At 34.5% G+C, this 16,607-nt stretch overlaps 2 protein-coding genes and 2 long non-coding RNA genes across 4 annotated transcripts; 3 read left to right on the top strand and 1 right to left on the bottom strand.

Moving 5' to 3' along the window:
• Window positions 1-2,549: 2,549 nt before the first annotated feature.
• On the top strand, window positions 2,550-3,927 carry LOC105275089. Its single transcript, XR_893172.3, has 4 exons — window positions 2,550-3,056; window positions 3,174-3,327; window positions 3,433-3,599; window positions 3,709-3,927. It is a non-coding gene; the product is annotated as an uncharacterized LOC105275089 (long non-coding RNA).
• LOC105275090 (formin-2) lies at window positions 3,853-4,972 on the bottom strand. Its single transcript, XM_020030296.1, has 3 exons — window positions 4,660-4,972; window positions 4,143-4,567; window positions 3,853-4,035 (listed from the first exon to the last, which is right to left on the bottom strand). The coding sequence occupies exons 1-3, from the start codon at window positions 4,707-4,709 to the stop codon at window positions 3,914-3,916; spliced, it is 597 nt and encodes a 198-aa protein (XP_019885855.1). The 5' UTR covers window positions 4,710-4,972; the 3' UTR covers window positions 3,853-3,913.
• Window positions 4,973-5,935: 963 nt separating this feature from the next.
• Window positions 5,936-8,364, top strand: LOC113561753. Its single transcript, XR_003406429.1, has 3 exons — window positions 5,936-6,269; window positions 7,356-7,384; window positions 7,604-8,364. It is a non-coding gene; the product is annotated as an uncharacterized LOC113561753 (long non-coding RNA).
• Window positions 8,365-13,472: 5,108 nt separating this feature from the next.
• On the top strand, window positions 13,473-16,136 carry LOC113561775 (ATP-dependent DNA helicase PIF1-like). The gene is given in 5 exon segments (XM_026968963.1): window positions 13,473-14,035; window positions 14,147-14,497; window positions 14,567-15,285; window positions 15,288-15,979; window positions 16,095-16,136. Coding segments are annotated over 5 exon segments (2,367 nt in total).
• Window positions 16,137-16,607: the final 471 nt, after the last annotated feature.

Genomic DNA, 16,607 nt, shown 5'->3' with positions numbered 1-16,607 from the left:
ACGCATATAAATCGAACGTGTGGTGATGATTGGGGGAGTAAAACGTATTTTATATATTTTATATTTATTGTGGGTGCGTCAGACGGCCCAGCCCTATCACGCTCCAGATAACCTTTGTTGCAACATAACTTGTGTGTACGTTCCTTGATAATGCTAAAACCATTTCCAATCTGTCCGCAACGTGATTGCATTGATTTGAAATCATTGTCTATAGAGATGTCGGAGTCATACAATCTATGGACTGACTTCTTCCATATCTATATTTTTATTATGACAAAAATTTTAACTGACTTCCTTGGTATCGTTTATATGTGAACATTCTGCGAATGATTACTGGATATTTGAATTCTTGATATCTGCAAGTAAGTGCTAGCCGTAATTTGTTAAATCTAGTTGTTATGATTGTCCAAATTAATATAATAGCTTGTGTTTTTTGTAATTCAGCTTACTTGAAAAGGACCGCAATCGTCGGTCGAAACGTCGTATTTGTAATTAAATAATAAAGCATAGCCAATATTGGTCAACGACATAAGTAGTATTATTTGTGGATTATATATCTATTGGCGAAGAAAAGGATTATTAGATTATATTACTAATTGTTATTAATTAATTAATAATGCTATTGAGAACAAAGAAACTATTTCTAAATTGTTAAAAATCGTGAAAATAATGAAATATTTAAATGCAAATGTAACAGGCAGCTCTCGACATTATTTTGAAGATTTACAAATCTTTTATCTATGCTTTTGAAGATCTATACTTCTGCTAAGCGTGAGCTGGGTAAATAAATGAAAAAAAAGAAAGTTTGTTTTTCAGATTAATAGCGATTCGGAAACAAAATTCTGCCGAAACGTTCAACTACTCTTTTAAGATATTCCACGTATTTGATTTTCCTTCGAGATATTATCTCGAAATCGAAGGAATATCTCGAAGGAAAATCAAATACGTGGAATATCTCAAAAGAGTAGTTGAACGTTTCGGCAGAATTTTGTTTCCGAATCGCTATTAATTTGAAAAACAAACTTTCTTTTTTTTCATTTATTTACCCACCTCACGCTTTGCAGAAGTATAGATCTTCAAAAGCATAGATAAAAGATTTGTAAATCTTCAAAATAATGTCGAGAGCTGCCTGTTATTAATGTTGTATATGATTTTCCTTTCGCGTTTTATTGTTTCAAAGGCGCGTCTGCGCATTATTAATCGTCATCCGCCTGTTTGTTTCTCCACGTCGGGGCCCATACAACGCAAAAACTTGCAGTTACATTGCAGGAACGTTGCAATATTGCAGATTGCGCTGCAATATCACTGCAACATTATAGACAGTAGGCATTGAAATATATCATACATATTACAGTGCAAGATTGTAGATATTGCAGTATTATTGCAGAAACATTTAAAGATACTGCTCGTAACAATTATAGTAGTGTTTAGCAAACACAGAAATAAATCGATTTGTCAAATATGGAAATGAACTTTAATCACATGATTGTTACTCATTTTTATTCGAAGCTGTAGTTGTTCGCTGAATGCATTCTGCATTCTCCGTCGTTCCCCAGCTGTTCATGAGCGATATTAAGTGTCCTGTGGGCCATCTTGAATTCGTAGTGGTGAAGCCAACTTGTAAAGATGAACACGTGATAGTTAAGTGTGTTGAGAAAGTGGTAAGAATAAAGGTATTATTTTTATCTGAACCGAAAATAAAATTAATTATTCTTTAACTCCTTCACGCGCACATCGAATGAACAATACTAGCTTTCAAAAACAAAACATGAAGGATAGGATTAACCATAAGCTACTTTGAGGTTATACGCATCTTAAGTAGGGAGCACAGATTTTCGTATAATGTATTATATAATGATTAATGATTATATATGATTACCCTTATAAAAAGTTCATACTGACTGCAATAATGAAATTGGCCAGTAATAAATTACTATTGCTCAATAGTTTGATTATTCCTACGTTGTTTATGGTTAAGTATCCTTAACGCGTACTTTTTTTGAAATTATCGAAATTTAATTTATTATACATTTGTTAATTTTTATCAAGTATTTCACTTACAATTATTCAGATATTTATATATTTGATTTAACCCTAACAGCACATGATATCATTCGAATATTCTGTACTCTTACTATCAATATAAGTACTATAACGAACATACTGAGAACATGTCTGTAATATCATTTATAGTATGTTATTTCTCGTTTATTCTTAGGAAATACTGGGAATATCTCTTATAGTATATTATTTCTTGTACATTCTCAGAATATACTATTGAAATACTCAGAAGTTAAATAAATTAATGTATGACAACGCCATCTGAGGTATCAAGAGACACGGTAGTGTCTCGCGCCAAGTATACGCGCAGCGAGACCGCACCGTGACTCTTTTACGCGAAGCGACGCTTTCGCAGACACTCAGATTATTAGATCTCAATAACCGCTGAACGGATCAAGTTCAGAGTAGGCTCAATGGATAGCTTGGGGTCGAATTATGTAATAAAAGTGTTTTTATTTTTCTTCTACGTGCCCTACGAGCGGAGATATTGCAATGCAAAGTTAAAAATGACGATTTTACGATTAAGATACTCCGTTTTCTCCGTCATCGTCAAGTGTGGGCAAGGGGGGTTGCGGAAGGAGAGAAGAAATGTGCTACAGAACGTTCTTCATTGGCTAGAGACTTTGGCCAATCAAGAGGCACGATAATGTCTCGCGCCTCGGGTATGTTCCACTTGACGCTCAGTCGCAGCAGCTCCAACTTGAGTTACGTCAAAGTGATAAACACTTATCGACATCGAGTAACTAATTGTAATAATGTAATGTAATGTAATGTAATGAATAAATACACTTCAATCCTTCTTTCTGGCGTTAGTGTCGTGAGTGTGTTAATATTTTTGGGTTATGTTTAACTATCAATAGTGATTTCGTTCGGAATGTACTGATAAGACACGACTGAGTTGCTCGATTAATATGCGGATATATTTTTAATAACATTAATCATTGTTTCGGCGTACGTACAAACACATGTAACAACTGCTACGTTTTTTACTGGAGGTACGTGCATACTTGGTATACAAGCAATTTATATTTATTTTATATCTACATTAGTCATTCGTACCATTTCGCAAACTGATATTTTATTGCATTTCTGTTCTTTTATCGATGGTGAAGATGATGGTAGAAGATTGCATGACGTCACGATGGATGCAGAGAGGAATGTAGTGATGAGACAAAAATGAGTTGATGCTCGATTAATATGCAGATATGTTTTAATAATGTTTCGGCCTTCATACAACACATGTAACAACTGTTATGCTTACTGGAGGTAGGTGCATAATTGGTATAAAAAGATTTATATCTATATTAGTCATTCCTACCATTTCGCAAGCTGCTATTTTATTTCCTTTCTGTTCTTTTATCGATGGTGAAGATGATGGCCGAAGTTTGCATGACGTCACAATTGGATGAATGGATGGATGCAGAGAGGAATGCAGTGATGAGACGAGAATGAGTTGATACCCGATTAATATGCGGATATGTTTTAATAATGTTTCGGCCTTCATACAACACATGTAACGAATGTTACGCTTACTGGAGGTACATGCATACTTGATATACAAGAATTTTATATCTACATTCTTCGTTCGTAAAGTTTCGCAATCTATAGATATTTTATTTCCTTTCTGTTCTTTTATCGATGGTGAAGATGATAGCGGAAATTTGCATTACGTCACAATTGCATGGATGGATGCAGAGAGGAATGCAGTGATGAGACGAGAATGAGTTGATGCTCGATTAATATGCGGATATAAGAAGATCGAAGGAAGTTTTAATTATAAACACAATGTTATTTTTATCTGTACTTGTTATATATTTTTTTTATGATACATAACGTTGGTTACATATAGTTTTCAGTGAAATCGTATTGGGATGTGTATTATCTGGTTTCCTCCTCGTCCTCTTCCTCGTCCTCGCCCTCGTCCGCGTCCTCGTTCTCGTCCTTTCCCGCGACCCGCACGTTCCCATCGTAGCGCTGCAAAATGAGAGAAGAAAATACTTTAGTGTTATATATTATATATTCTTAGTTCTAGTATACTGTGCTAGAGTGTTTGTTACGTAAAATATCTTGTATTTACTTACGTCGCGTCACTAAGTTCGACGCAGCACCCGGCAGAGATGAGCCCTGGCTCCCGGCTACCGACGGCGGTGGTGGTGGCAACAGTGACCCTGGCAGCGGTGGCGGCAGCGGTGGCGGCGGCGGTGGCGGTGGCGTTGAAAATGGCAGCAGGGGTGCCGGCAGTGGTGTCGACGAAGGCGGCAGCGGTGCCGACAGTGGCAGTGGCAATGGCAGTGGCGTTGACGAAGGCGGCAGCGGTGCCGGCAGTGGCAGTGGCAGTGGCAATGGCAGTGGCGTCGACGACGGCGGCAGCGGAGCTGGCGGCGGTGGTGGCAGTGATGACCCCGGCTGGGGGTACAAGGTCCCCGGCAGCGGTGGCAGCGGCGGTGGTGTCGGTACCACCGACATGTCAGCTCTTAGTACGATGTCATCGTCCGTATCCATCATACTGAATAGATATAATAACAAATTAGTGCAAGTTGTAAATAAAATGATATAAAGAAAGATTATATAAATTGACTATAATTTAATTGTACTTACACGTCTTCGTCACACATCTTGCCGTCTGCCATCTTGCGACTGTATACCATTCAATTGTTCTTCTTCTTCATAGATAAGTGGCTCTTGATCCCCACTAGGGTCGATACCGCGAGAAACAAATTCAATTGGTGCATGCTATGCAATTGATTTATAGGAATTTATCACATCAAAAATGCTAGTGACAATGCTAGTGATAATATCGATCATAAATCTCATGTAAGGCCTATTCAAACGGATTTGCATAAGCGCATAAACAGATGCAAGGAAGTTATGATTGCTCTATACCCAGGTAGCACAAAAACCAAAAGACATCACAAAGAGGTTCTTTAGATATCTTTTCTAGATAAGCATAAGCATGTGCATAAGGAAATGGAGCAATCAACTTCCTTATGCATCTGTTTATGCGCTAGGCCTTACATGAGAATTATGATCGATATTATCACTAGCATTGTCACTAGCATTTTTGATGTGATAAATTCCTATAAAAGGAAATAAAATATCTATAGATTGCGAAACTTTACGAACGAAGAATGTATATATGAAATTCTTGTATATCAAGTATGCACGTACCTCCAGTAAGCGTAACATTCGTTACATGTGTTGTATGTAGGCCGAAACAATGATTAACGTTATTAAAACATATCCGCATATTAATCGAGCATCAACTCATTCTCATCTCATCACTGCATTCCTCTCTGCATCCATCCATGCAATTGTGACGTAATGCAAACTTCCGCCATCATCTTCACCATCGATAAAAGAACGGAAATGAAATAAAATATCTATAGACTGCGAAACTTTACGAACGAAGAATGTAGATATAAAATTCTTGTATATCAAGTATGCACGTACCTCCAGTAAGCGTAACATTCGTTACATGTGTTGTATGTAGGCCGAAACAATGATTAACGTTATTAAAACATATCCGCATATTAATCGAGCATCAACTCATTCTCATCTCATCACTGCATTCCTCTCTGCATCCATCCATGCAATTGTGACGTCATGCAAACTTCCGCCATCATCTTCACCATCGATAAAAGAACAGAAAGGAAATAAAATATCTATAGATTGCGAAACTTTACGAACGAAGAATGTAGATATAAAATTTTTGTATATCAAGTATGCACGTACCTCCAATAAGCGTAACAGGTGTTACATGTGATGTATGTATTCCGAAACAAATAGTAACGTTATTAATGATGAACGTTAGTAAATCCACATAGGAATCGAGTAACTCATTCCTGTCAACAACGACTCCTTAATGCTAATATATAACCTTTTATTCTAGCCTTCTTTCTAGTGTTGAGGCCAATGACGTATATATGGCATTGTGTGTCGCGCGAGTGTGTTAATAGAGGTGCGTTCCACTTGACGCTCCCAATGATCGCGCACGTCATTCTGTCTTTACTTGGTCACTGAACATTGAATAAAGATAGAATGATGCTCGCGATCGGTAGGAGCGTCAAGTGGAACGTACCCTTCTTCTGTTTGTTAATGGTGAGTACGTGCCGATTGTGAATATCGTCGTCGTTGAATAGTGTCGCGCAGTATAAAAGGAGTTTTAAGAGACGAGAGAAGAAAATAGTGAAGAACTTGTGGTTCTTTAAGTAAGTATTATTAGAATAGTGAGATTAAAATATGTACTTTAGCCATTGACACGCAATGTCTGTTGAATGTAACCTCTTTTCTTATATTCTTTCTATATATATATATATATATATCATTGGTAATATATCGTCTATTTTCTATTATCCAAGAATTAGTAAACCTAAGTGTTATTAATTAGTGCATAACAAAACACCTTAAAATAAAATAATTCTTCTTTCTTGTGACAGTTGTTGTATATTGAATTTTACATATTACCTTATATTCGCTCTCTGTGCAGTACTCACAACATATCTTGTACTTTCTGTAACTGAACAATTAAAACTAAGTAATTTTTATTTTATTATAAAATATACATCGACATATACGTCGATACGAAAATATACGTCGACATTATTTTTAGTAGTTAAAAATAGAAAAAACGTAATCATTCTGGATATATTGTATAAAAAATCTCATGAAGAAAGAAAATTTGATTTTATTAAAGTATTTTGTTTTATTTGTATTTATAAAATATTTATATTATATTATATATAAATAATATTTAACTTATATATTTTTATAATTATACAGGGTGTCCGGTAACTCACGACTCAACGCTTGTGAGTGGATAAAGCGGACTGAACTGAGTGGAAGTCCTATACTATTTTACAATTTTCACAATAGTTAACAAGTTATTAATTATTAAAAATCGTGCTATTAGTCCGGCCTACCGCCGAATGCAAGCGCGCGGCGAGATGCTACCGCCTAGCGATCGCAGTGGCAATGGCTAGGCATGCCATTTGTAATAAACAACTTCTCGCGCCTAGCAACTTTGATCGCTAGACGGTCGCATCTCGCCGCGCACTTGCATTCGGTGGTAGGCCGGACTAATACAGCGATTTTTAATAATTAATAACTCGTTAACTATTGTGAAAATTGCAAAATGGTATAGGACTTTTCCACTCAGTTCAGTCCTCTTTATCCACTCACAAGCGTTGAGTCGTGAGTTACCGGACACCCTGTATAACAATCGATAGTTTACTATCGATTGTTAGCCAACTTTCATATTATTATCAGCAGTTTAATTAATAGTAGTTTTTTTTCAGTTATAAATATTGGTGGTATACCTGTAGAAGTAAGTTTCTTTTTTTATTCTCTATTTTATTGTTTTTCTCTTTCCTTTCTTCTTTCGTCTTTCTCTTCTTTTTTTTCCTTTTTTCTTTCATATCTATTTCTTTGTTTTTTTTCTTCTTTTTTCTTTTCCTCTTTCATATATATTTCTTTGTTTTTTCTCTTTCTTTTCTTTTTTATTTCTTTTTTTCTTTGATATAATATTTAATATATTATATTATAGTTTTACAAGATTGTGGTGCACAAAAACGGGTTGCTTTGCGCCCATAAGGACGGGTCGCTGTGCGCCTACAAAGACGGGACGCTGTGCGCCTACAAAGACGGGATGCTGTGCGCCTACCAAGACGGGACGCTGTGCTTCTACAAAAACAGGATATTGTGCGGCTACAAAGACGGGACGCTGGGCGCCTACCAAGACGAGACGCTGTGCTCCTACAAAAACAGGATATTGTGCGGCTACAAAGACGGGACACTGTGCGCCTACAAAGACGGGTCGTTGTGCGCCTACAAGGACTGGTCGCTGTGCTTTTATAATACATCTATAAAAAGTCTATAAAAAGTATATACATATATTTTTACGCGTGTATACACACATAGACATATATCATTATTATATTATATATATAAATAAAGAAAATGTCTGTACAAAAGATAAATAGTATTGTGACATTTACTGAAAAAAATAAGAATGAAATTGTTCGTGGTGAATGGTTATGGGATGATGATATGAATCGTTTCAGTTATCTTTTACAAAATTATTCCAATTATAGACCTGTTGAAACGTGGCGAGTGCAATTACTTGATACAATACAACCCATACCGACAAATGAAAAGCATATACAATTTTTGTATAGTCCATTATCGAGAGGTAATACGAATGGTAATTGCTTATTGTATAGAAGAGGTCATTGGGTATGTAGTTATTACGATAGAAAAAATATATTTATTTACGATTCTTTAAATAATAAAAGATTAGAGAAGGATCATGAAGAATTTTTGAAAAAATTATTTCCAATATATGACTTCATCCAGAATCCTGTCAAATTTCCTACTGTCCAACACAACCGAACAGTAACGATTGCGGTGTTTTCGCAATAGCCTTTGCTGTTTCATTATTGTTTAATATTAAACCTGATAAAATAAGGTATGATCACAGCTTAATGTGTGCTCATTTGATAAAAATATTTGAATTGAATATTATAGAGCATTTTCCCCAAGATTTAAATTTTGGAGTTCCTCAAAAAGTATTTCCATTAATAGAAGTAAGAGCAAAAGAGGTTAAAGCGGCTCGTATGCGCACAATACGTGAACGTAAATTGGAACAACTGAAATCAAGTTTATTACAAAGAAAGTGCGATTCTCACCAATCTGAGGAAGGATTAAATAAAAGTTCTTAGCCGAACGACGTCAACGAGAAATGACGCTGTCCTCAGAACAAAAAAGTATTATTGCTGAAGGCAGATGGTTAAATGATTTGCATATGGATCATTTTAATCATCTTTTACAAAAGTGCTAGGATTATAGACCTGTTGGAACATATTGAGTACAGTCAATGAATAGGGTACAACCCATACCGAGAAATAAAAAACACATACAGATATTACCTTCTATATCGTTGGGAACACATTGGACATGTGGATATTATAATACAAAAAACATATTTATTTATGATTCTTTGAATACAAAAATGTTAAGTGAGTGTCAGGAAGAATTTTTGAAAAAATTATTCACGACGTACGACTTTATTAAGAATCCTGTCACTTTTATTACTGTGCAACAACAACCAAACGCTAGCGATTGCGGTGTTTTCGCAATAGCTTTTGCTGTTTCGTTGTTATTTAACATTAAACCTGATAAAGTAAGGTATGACCACAGTTTAATGCGTCCGCATTTGATAAAAATGTTTGAGTCCAATGTTATTGAGCATTTTCCTCTAGATTTAAATTGTGCTCCTCAGGAAGTATTTCCATTACAAGAAAAAAAGCAAAAAAAACTGAAATGGCTTTTATAGGTAGAGGTACAAAACGTCAATATGAAATGGAACAACAGAAATTGAATCATTTACAAACAAATTGTGATTTATATCAATCTAAGAAAAGATTAAATAACAATAAGAATTATAATCTGTGTAAGGGCAATAAGCAAGATGCAGTAAAAAATCATAATACAAAAGATTTTGAAAATAAATTTATTAATAAACATGTGCAAAATAAAAATGATTCTAAAAGAAAAGATATTAATGAAGAGAAACAATATCAACAAAAAAATGAAATGAGTTACATGCAGAATTTCGAAATTTATCATGCAGAAGTGCATCAACAGAATGTAGAATGTAATGCTAAAAAGCGTCAATATGTTGAACATGATTTAGACAATAATGCTAAAAAGAATACTAAAAGGCGATATGTATTTCAACAAGACCTAGAAAATAAACGCATTAAACAAGCAGAACGATATAAGAAGAATCTAGAAAAGCATCGCGCTAAGAAAGTACAACAGTATAAAAAGAATCGGAAAATATTCTTCTTAAAAAGAGACTTCGGTACCAACAAGATCTAGAAAATAATCGCTTTAAAAATCTGTGTCAGTATAAACAAGATCCAGAAAATCGTATAAAAAGGCGTTGTCAGTATAAAAAGAATGTAGTAAAAGAACGTGCCCGAAAACAACTATATTATTTTCTACATTCTCAGCGTGAACGAGAGAGACAAAAAGCATTACCTTCTGATCGTAAGTGGCTTTATAATAAGCGATATTATCAGAAAAACCGTTCTAATTCGATTCGACTTGGGAAGGAAACCCACTATATTGCCAAAAATATTAGTAAAAAATATGTCAAGATTCGATCAAGAAATGTTATAAAACTTCGCGATTCTGCGGAAATATTAGTTAAAAATATTTTACACAAGCTCAATATTACAGATTGTAGCAAAGGTTATATTGAAAAATGATTAAAAGCTGAAAAAGTCATACGCTGGTGTATGCATCTAAGAGACTGTAATATTCGTAATATACAGGGTGGCTCATTTTAATTTATACAGTCGATTTTTTAAAAAACTAAAAGAGATACGAAAAAATATTTCAGACAGACATGTCACGATTTCGAGGGGGACATAAGATGATACCATTGGTTTGACCTTGAATAGTCGTTTGAAGGTCACGCGAAGATCACCTTCAATTTCTTAAATTGAAACCCCAACTTTTTATTGCAGATTCTTATTCTTCATCGAAAAGTAAGTAACTTTTGTCTGAAACATTTTTCCGAAAAATGTCATCTTATGTCCTTAAAATGTCCTCAAAACTCATCTTGAAGATCATTTTAAGGACATAAGATGACATTTTTCGGAAAAATGTTTCAGACAAAAGTTACTTACTTTTCGATGAAGAATAAGAATCTGCAATAAAAAGTTGGGGTTTCAATTTAAGAAATTGAAGGTGATCTTCGCGTGACCTTCAAACAACTATTCAAGGTCAAACCAATGGTATCATCTTATGTCCCCCTCGAAATCGTGACATGTCTGTCTGAAATATTTTTTCGTATCTCTTTTAGTTTTTTAAAAAATCGACTGTATAAATTAAAATGGGCCACCCTGTATATAAAATGTTAACTCTGCTTAAAAACAAATTAGAAACATGTTTGACTCTTGTTGCAGAATGTTCTACAGTTGATGACAAATTACGTGCACTATGTGGCATATCTAGACATACAGCTTCGTCCGAAAATTATTTTGTTGATTCGATTTATCACGATATAATTTCATCTGAAGTCAATATAAGGGAGCCTCTAATAATAAATATGAAAGGACAGACTGAAAATATATTATCCTTGATGGAGGGAAGGGCAAAAAAATCGTGGTTGTGCAATTCTTTATGTAAAATTAACGATCCGCTTCTAATTGATCGATATCAAAAATTTCTAGAAGCTATAAATATGTGTACTTTAAAGAACGTATCAAAACTCATGCAAAATATTTATGAATGTACTGTGAAAACTTCAAATGATAAATTAGGCCATACGCATAGCTGTTATATTGATTTAAATCTTTGTAAAGCGATGTCTGTTCCAATGCAGTTATTATCGCCTCATTTCCCCAAAGTAAGAAATATTAAACGTTTTATGTATCAACTTAAGAATTTTTATCAAAACTTATTGTATTTGGACGAAACATTATATTCTGCTGATTTGAGAAATTGTAACTTCAGCACAAGAAAAAGCAGATATGTACAAGCATCAGCAAACTGAAATAATTTTGAGTGATGATGATATTATTTCTAAATATCATAATGCATTTACGGTTTTGAAAAAACGTTCACTGGACACACCGCCGTATATTTGTATATCGTGTCAGAGACTTTGTTATAAAAGAAATGTTTCTAAACTTAGTACAAAACTTCAAAAAACATGAAGAGATAATCCAATTTGGAAAAATTTGATGGCATATGTAGAGCAACAAAAAATTAATCTGCAATACATATGTCATTATTGTAATGGGAAATTTCGTAAGGGTTTGATGCCTGCTTACTGCATTCTAAATAATCTCTCTGTAAATGATGTACCTGAGGTAATATCATCTCTTAATGAATTTGAGAAGTTGCTTATACAAAGAGCTAAAGCTTTTCAAATTATTGTTAAAATGGGAACAGTTGCTAATAAGAAAATACCTGAAAGACAAAAAATACAAAAAGTTAAAGGTAGAACATTTCATTTACCACTTCCTTTACAACAGACTTTGAATAAATTATGTTCTAATACTGATCCAATAAACCTAAATCACGAATTTATTTTACTTCGAAATGTTCCAACTAAATCAAAAGTTATTTGGGAAGATTTAGTGGATATTAAAAAAGTATTCAAAGCTCTAACATGGTTGAAAAATAATAACCCTTTATATTCTAAAATTGTACTGCCCGAGAGTCACGATAAACTATTTTTAGGGAATTTGGATAATGTGGAATTTGAAATGCAAGAAACAGAAAATGCTGTAGAAACAGAAAATGATGTAGAAACAGAAAATGATGTAGAAGTTACATTAGATGACCAACGTAAGGCAATGCTGACTCAAAAAGATAGAGATGATAGTTATTACGAGCACTATACTATAATTCCCCTACATGAAAATAAAGAAAATCAAACTGCGTGTACCTCATATCAAGTGGTAAAAATTGAGGATGTACCCTTGGATAATCGTGAAAAAAAGTTGGATGTGATGTGTTTTCCACATTTATTCGTATTAGGTTGTAATGGCCAATGTGATGAAAATAGACCGGTGAAACTTCAGGACCATGAATTTATTAAATGTCTTTTGACGTCTATGGATCCGCGATTCAGAGTAGACCCCCAATACCTGTTTTTCGAGTTAAATAGGGCGAATATTCGTCAGTTACGTCGTGGAATTTATCATAAATTGAATATAGTTGATCCAAAGAGTCGTTACACGGCTGCGGAATGTTTAGATGCTATATCGAAAGAAATTTTGGAGTCTGACTTAAATACAATGTTTTCTTCACTGAGAAATACGGAACAATATTGGCGTAGACCGAAAAGTGATTTGTCTTGTATGACACAACATTACGGACCTGCGACATGGTTTCTAACATTAAGTCCTAGTGAATGGCTATGGGACGATTTAGCTGAATATATTCGTGAAGTAAATGGATGACAAAACTCTTCATTGAGTACCAGTGCACTTGTTGCTAAAGATCCTGTATCAACGTCGAGATTTCTTGATAATAAATTTCGGGCAATGCTTGATTTTATTTGTTCCAAAGATTGTCCGATCGGTGAAGTAACACACTATTTTTGGCGACGAGAATATCAAGGTAGAGGTATACAACATTTCCATTTACTAATTTGGATTAAAGATGCACCGATTTTCGGTGAATCTTCTATTCAAGAAGTCTCGAAATTTATTTCAAAATACATAAGCTGCAAAATGCCAGATAAAAATATTTCGCCATTATTGTACAGACGCGTTAATACGCATCAACGACACAAACATAATGATTATTGTCTTCGATCTAAAAAAGTAGGACGTAAGGTTATTCGTAGGTGTCGGTTTGGATTTCCTCGTCCCGTTACTGAAACACTAAATATGAGAAATGTGCCTACTGCAATAGCAGGTAGAAAACAATTAAAACATAAAAGCAGATTGTACGATCTTCCTCGAACAAATAATGAAGTCGATATTAATGATTATAATCCTGGTATTCTTACTGCATGGGAAGGAAATATGGATATACAATTTATTGGTGAAAAGTCGACATTGCTCACTTGGTACGTTACCAAATATTTGAATAAAGCAGCAAAAAGTGAGTTATCTGATTTTGATCTTGCAAATTGTAAGAATGATATAAATAAATCATTGGCAAGTGTTCTTTGGAATTTTGCTTTACGATCCATAAGCAGTAGAGAATGTGGAGCTTTTGAAGCTGCTGATATGTTGCTAGGTATTCCTTTATATGGGACTGATCGCAATACGACGATTAAATGGTTAGATGTTAATTCCATACGGCAGAGGAAATTAAAAAATCGTAAAGAAATTGAAGCTCTTGATGGTGAATCTACAGATATATTTTATCCATCTGTAAGAGATAATTATTATCCCAATAGACCAGAAGAATTAGAATCTGTGTCTCTTTATGAATTCGTACAATGGTATGATATCACGACAATCAAACCGCGAAATAATATTATTGAATACTATAAAATAGATAATAGTCATTACCTTAAACGGCGACAACGTGCATGTCTTATTAATCACTATAGGCATAATGTTAATAATCGACCGGAAGAATATTTCTTTTCTTTACTGCTTATGTTTAAACCATGGCGGAAATTAGAGGATCTTAGAGATAGTTGTGATACTTATGCGGAATCGTTTCATAAAGTAAAACTGCATCTTACAAAGGCATTGCAATACCATGAAAAACTAGAAGAATTAAAAAAAGCATTTGAAACTGCGCAAGAGTTAGTTCGGCAATTACTAGATGAAGAATTACAAAAAAACGTGTCTCAGGATGACCCTGACAATCCGATAGGCGTTCAAAATATAGAAGCTGGTGAAGCAATGCAAGATTTTAGAGATCTTGGCAATAAAATAGATGAGACAATTAATGTGTCTCAAATGATAGCACAATAAAATACGGATCAAAAAAGAATATTCGATAGTGTCATTGATACCGTAAGGTCAGATAATTCGATATTACGGTTGTATGTTAGCGGAGAAGGTAGAACTGGAAAGAGTTTCTTAATTAAAACCATTAAATGTTGGATAAAACAATATCTCAATAAAGATACCGCTGTAGCGGCACCTACTGGCATAGCAGCGTTTAATATAGACGGTTTGACAGTTCATAGATTGCTTCAATTACCTGTTGAACATGGTCATATTCCAAAGTATAAACCATTGTCTGATCATGTGTTAAAAGTTTTACGAGCAGATCTCAAGGATGTTGTTCTTTTTGTGATTGATGAAGTGTCAATGATATCTAATTTGACTTTAATGTATATACATCTTCGATTGTCTGAAATATTTAATACTAACGATTGTGAAGACGGTCGGTTCGGTCAAAAGCACATTCTTTTATTTGGCGATCTGCTACAATTACCTCCTGTACATGACGATCCTGTTTTTGTACGATTACCAAATGACAAAATTGATAAATGTATCGGTTCTTTAACTGCTGTTAATTTGTGGACTACATTATTTGATTATGATGAGTTGACGATCAATATGCGTCAGCAAGGGGATGACTCTTATCGACAGTTGTTGTCAAGAATTCGTATTGGTTTATTGACAAATTCTGATTGCGAGATTCTTGAAAATCGAAAAATATCGTTTAAAGGTGATTCTTTTGAATCTAGATTAAACGAATTATGTAATTTCATTAATGAGTTTTCGTCGGACATTGTTTGTTGCCTACTCGTCGTATGTGTGATGTTCTTAATGCTGCAATGTTAAATCGCATTGTTTCGAAAGAGATATTATTAATTGCCGAAGACACGATTGACTGTATTCCATATGTGAGAAAGAAAGTATCGAAAGTATTATCGAGTAATGATGATGATAATTCTAAAACTGCTGGACTTTCAAAAGAAATTGTAATTAAGATTGGAGCAAAAGTTATGATAAGGCGTAATATTGATGCTACCTTAGGTCTTGTGAATGGTACAATAGCTGAGGTAATTTCAGTTGTACAAGATACGTCTACCGATCATGTAGAAAAAATAAAGCTTCTTTTACCATCGGAATTAGAATATTTCATTGAAAAAGTGAGCGTTAAATTTGAAGTGGTGGATAGAGCGTTTGTTACTAGAAAACAATTTCCATTGTGTCTGAGTTATGGAATCACCATTCATAAAAGTCAAGGATTGAGCTTACAAAGTGCTATTATGGACATAGGCAACTCTATATTTAATTGCGGTCAAGTTTATGTTGCATTATCACGAGTAACGTCTCTAAAAGGGTTGCATTTAATTAACTATGATCCTTCATCAGTAACAGCTGAGGAAAAAGCTATTCGAGAATATAATCAACTAAGAAATAAGTACAAACCAGAAGCAGAAATAATTACTCTTGCAAAAGAACGCTATCGCAAAGTGAAAGATGTTCCATGGGCATTGTCAAAAGTAATTGCTTCAATTCAAGAGAATTGTCAAAAACAAAAATTACGGCAAAATGTTGCTTGGATTTTACATGGTTTTCAAAATACAGACAATGTTTCATGTTATGCAAATGCAGCATTACAATGTCTAATGCATTTAATGCATTACGCACATGCACATTGCACACATGACTTTATTGCACATATAAAATAAGAAAGTTGTATTATCATTTTGGATACATGATTTCATTGCGCAAATGTATATTGCACACATGGCATTATTGCACACATACATATTGCACGCATGATATTCTACGAGGTAAAAGTAAAAAACATAGACCTCTTTGAACTCATGTAGAATCGTACTGATGACTCGACAGTGTTTGCGTGGGGCGGGTAAAGGCCTCCACAGACAAAATTCCGTAAGACGTAACGTAAGAATTCGACCAATCGCGTTGCTCGATTCGGCCGTCCGTAACCGTAACGTAAGGATTCGAGCAACGCGATTAGTCGAATCCTTACGTTACGTCTTACTGACTTTTGTCTGCGAAGGCCCTAAGGCCGAATCTACAATAGGTGTAGTAAGCTTTAAGCCGTAAGGAAATGACCAATCTCAGTGGAAT

Source organism: Ooceraea biroi, chromosome 4 (assembly GCF_003672135.1).
Source record: "Ooceraea biroi isolate clonal line C1 chromosome 4, Obir_v5.4, whole genome shotgun sequence".
In the NCBI taxonomy this organism is placed as follows: Eukaryota; Metazoa; Arthropoda; class Insecta; order Hymenoptera; family Formicidae; genus Ooceraea; species Ooceraea biroi.
Note: the sequence above shows the minus strand (reverse complement) of the source record. Positions and strands in the feature narration are given on the sequence as shown.

Excerpts from the sequence above, each read along its gene's own strand:
- LOC105275090 (XM_020030296.1), bottom strand. The coding sequence starts at position 4,709 with ATGGTATACAGTCGCAAGATGGCAGACGGCAAGATGTGTGACGAAGAC. Across the intron at positions 4,568-4,659 it reads AAGATGTGTGACGAAGACGT|TATGATGGATACGGACGATG; the intron begins GTAAGTACAATT and ends ATATCTATTCAG. Across the intron at positions 4,036-4,142 it reads GTCGAACTTAGTGACGCGAC|CGCTACGATGGGAACGTGCG; the intron begins GTAAGTAAATAC and ends CTCATTTTGCAG.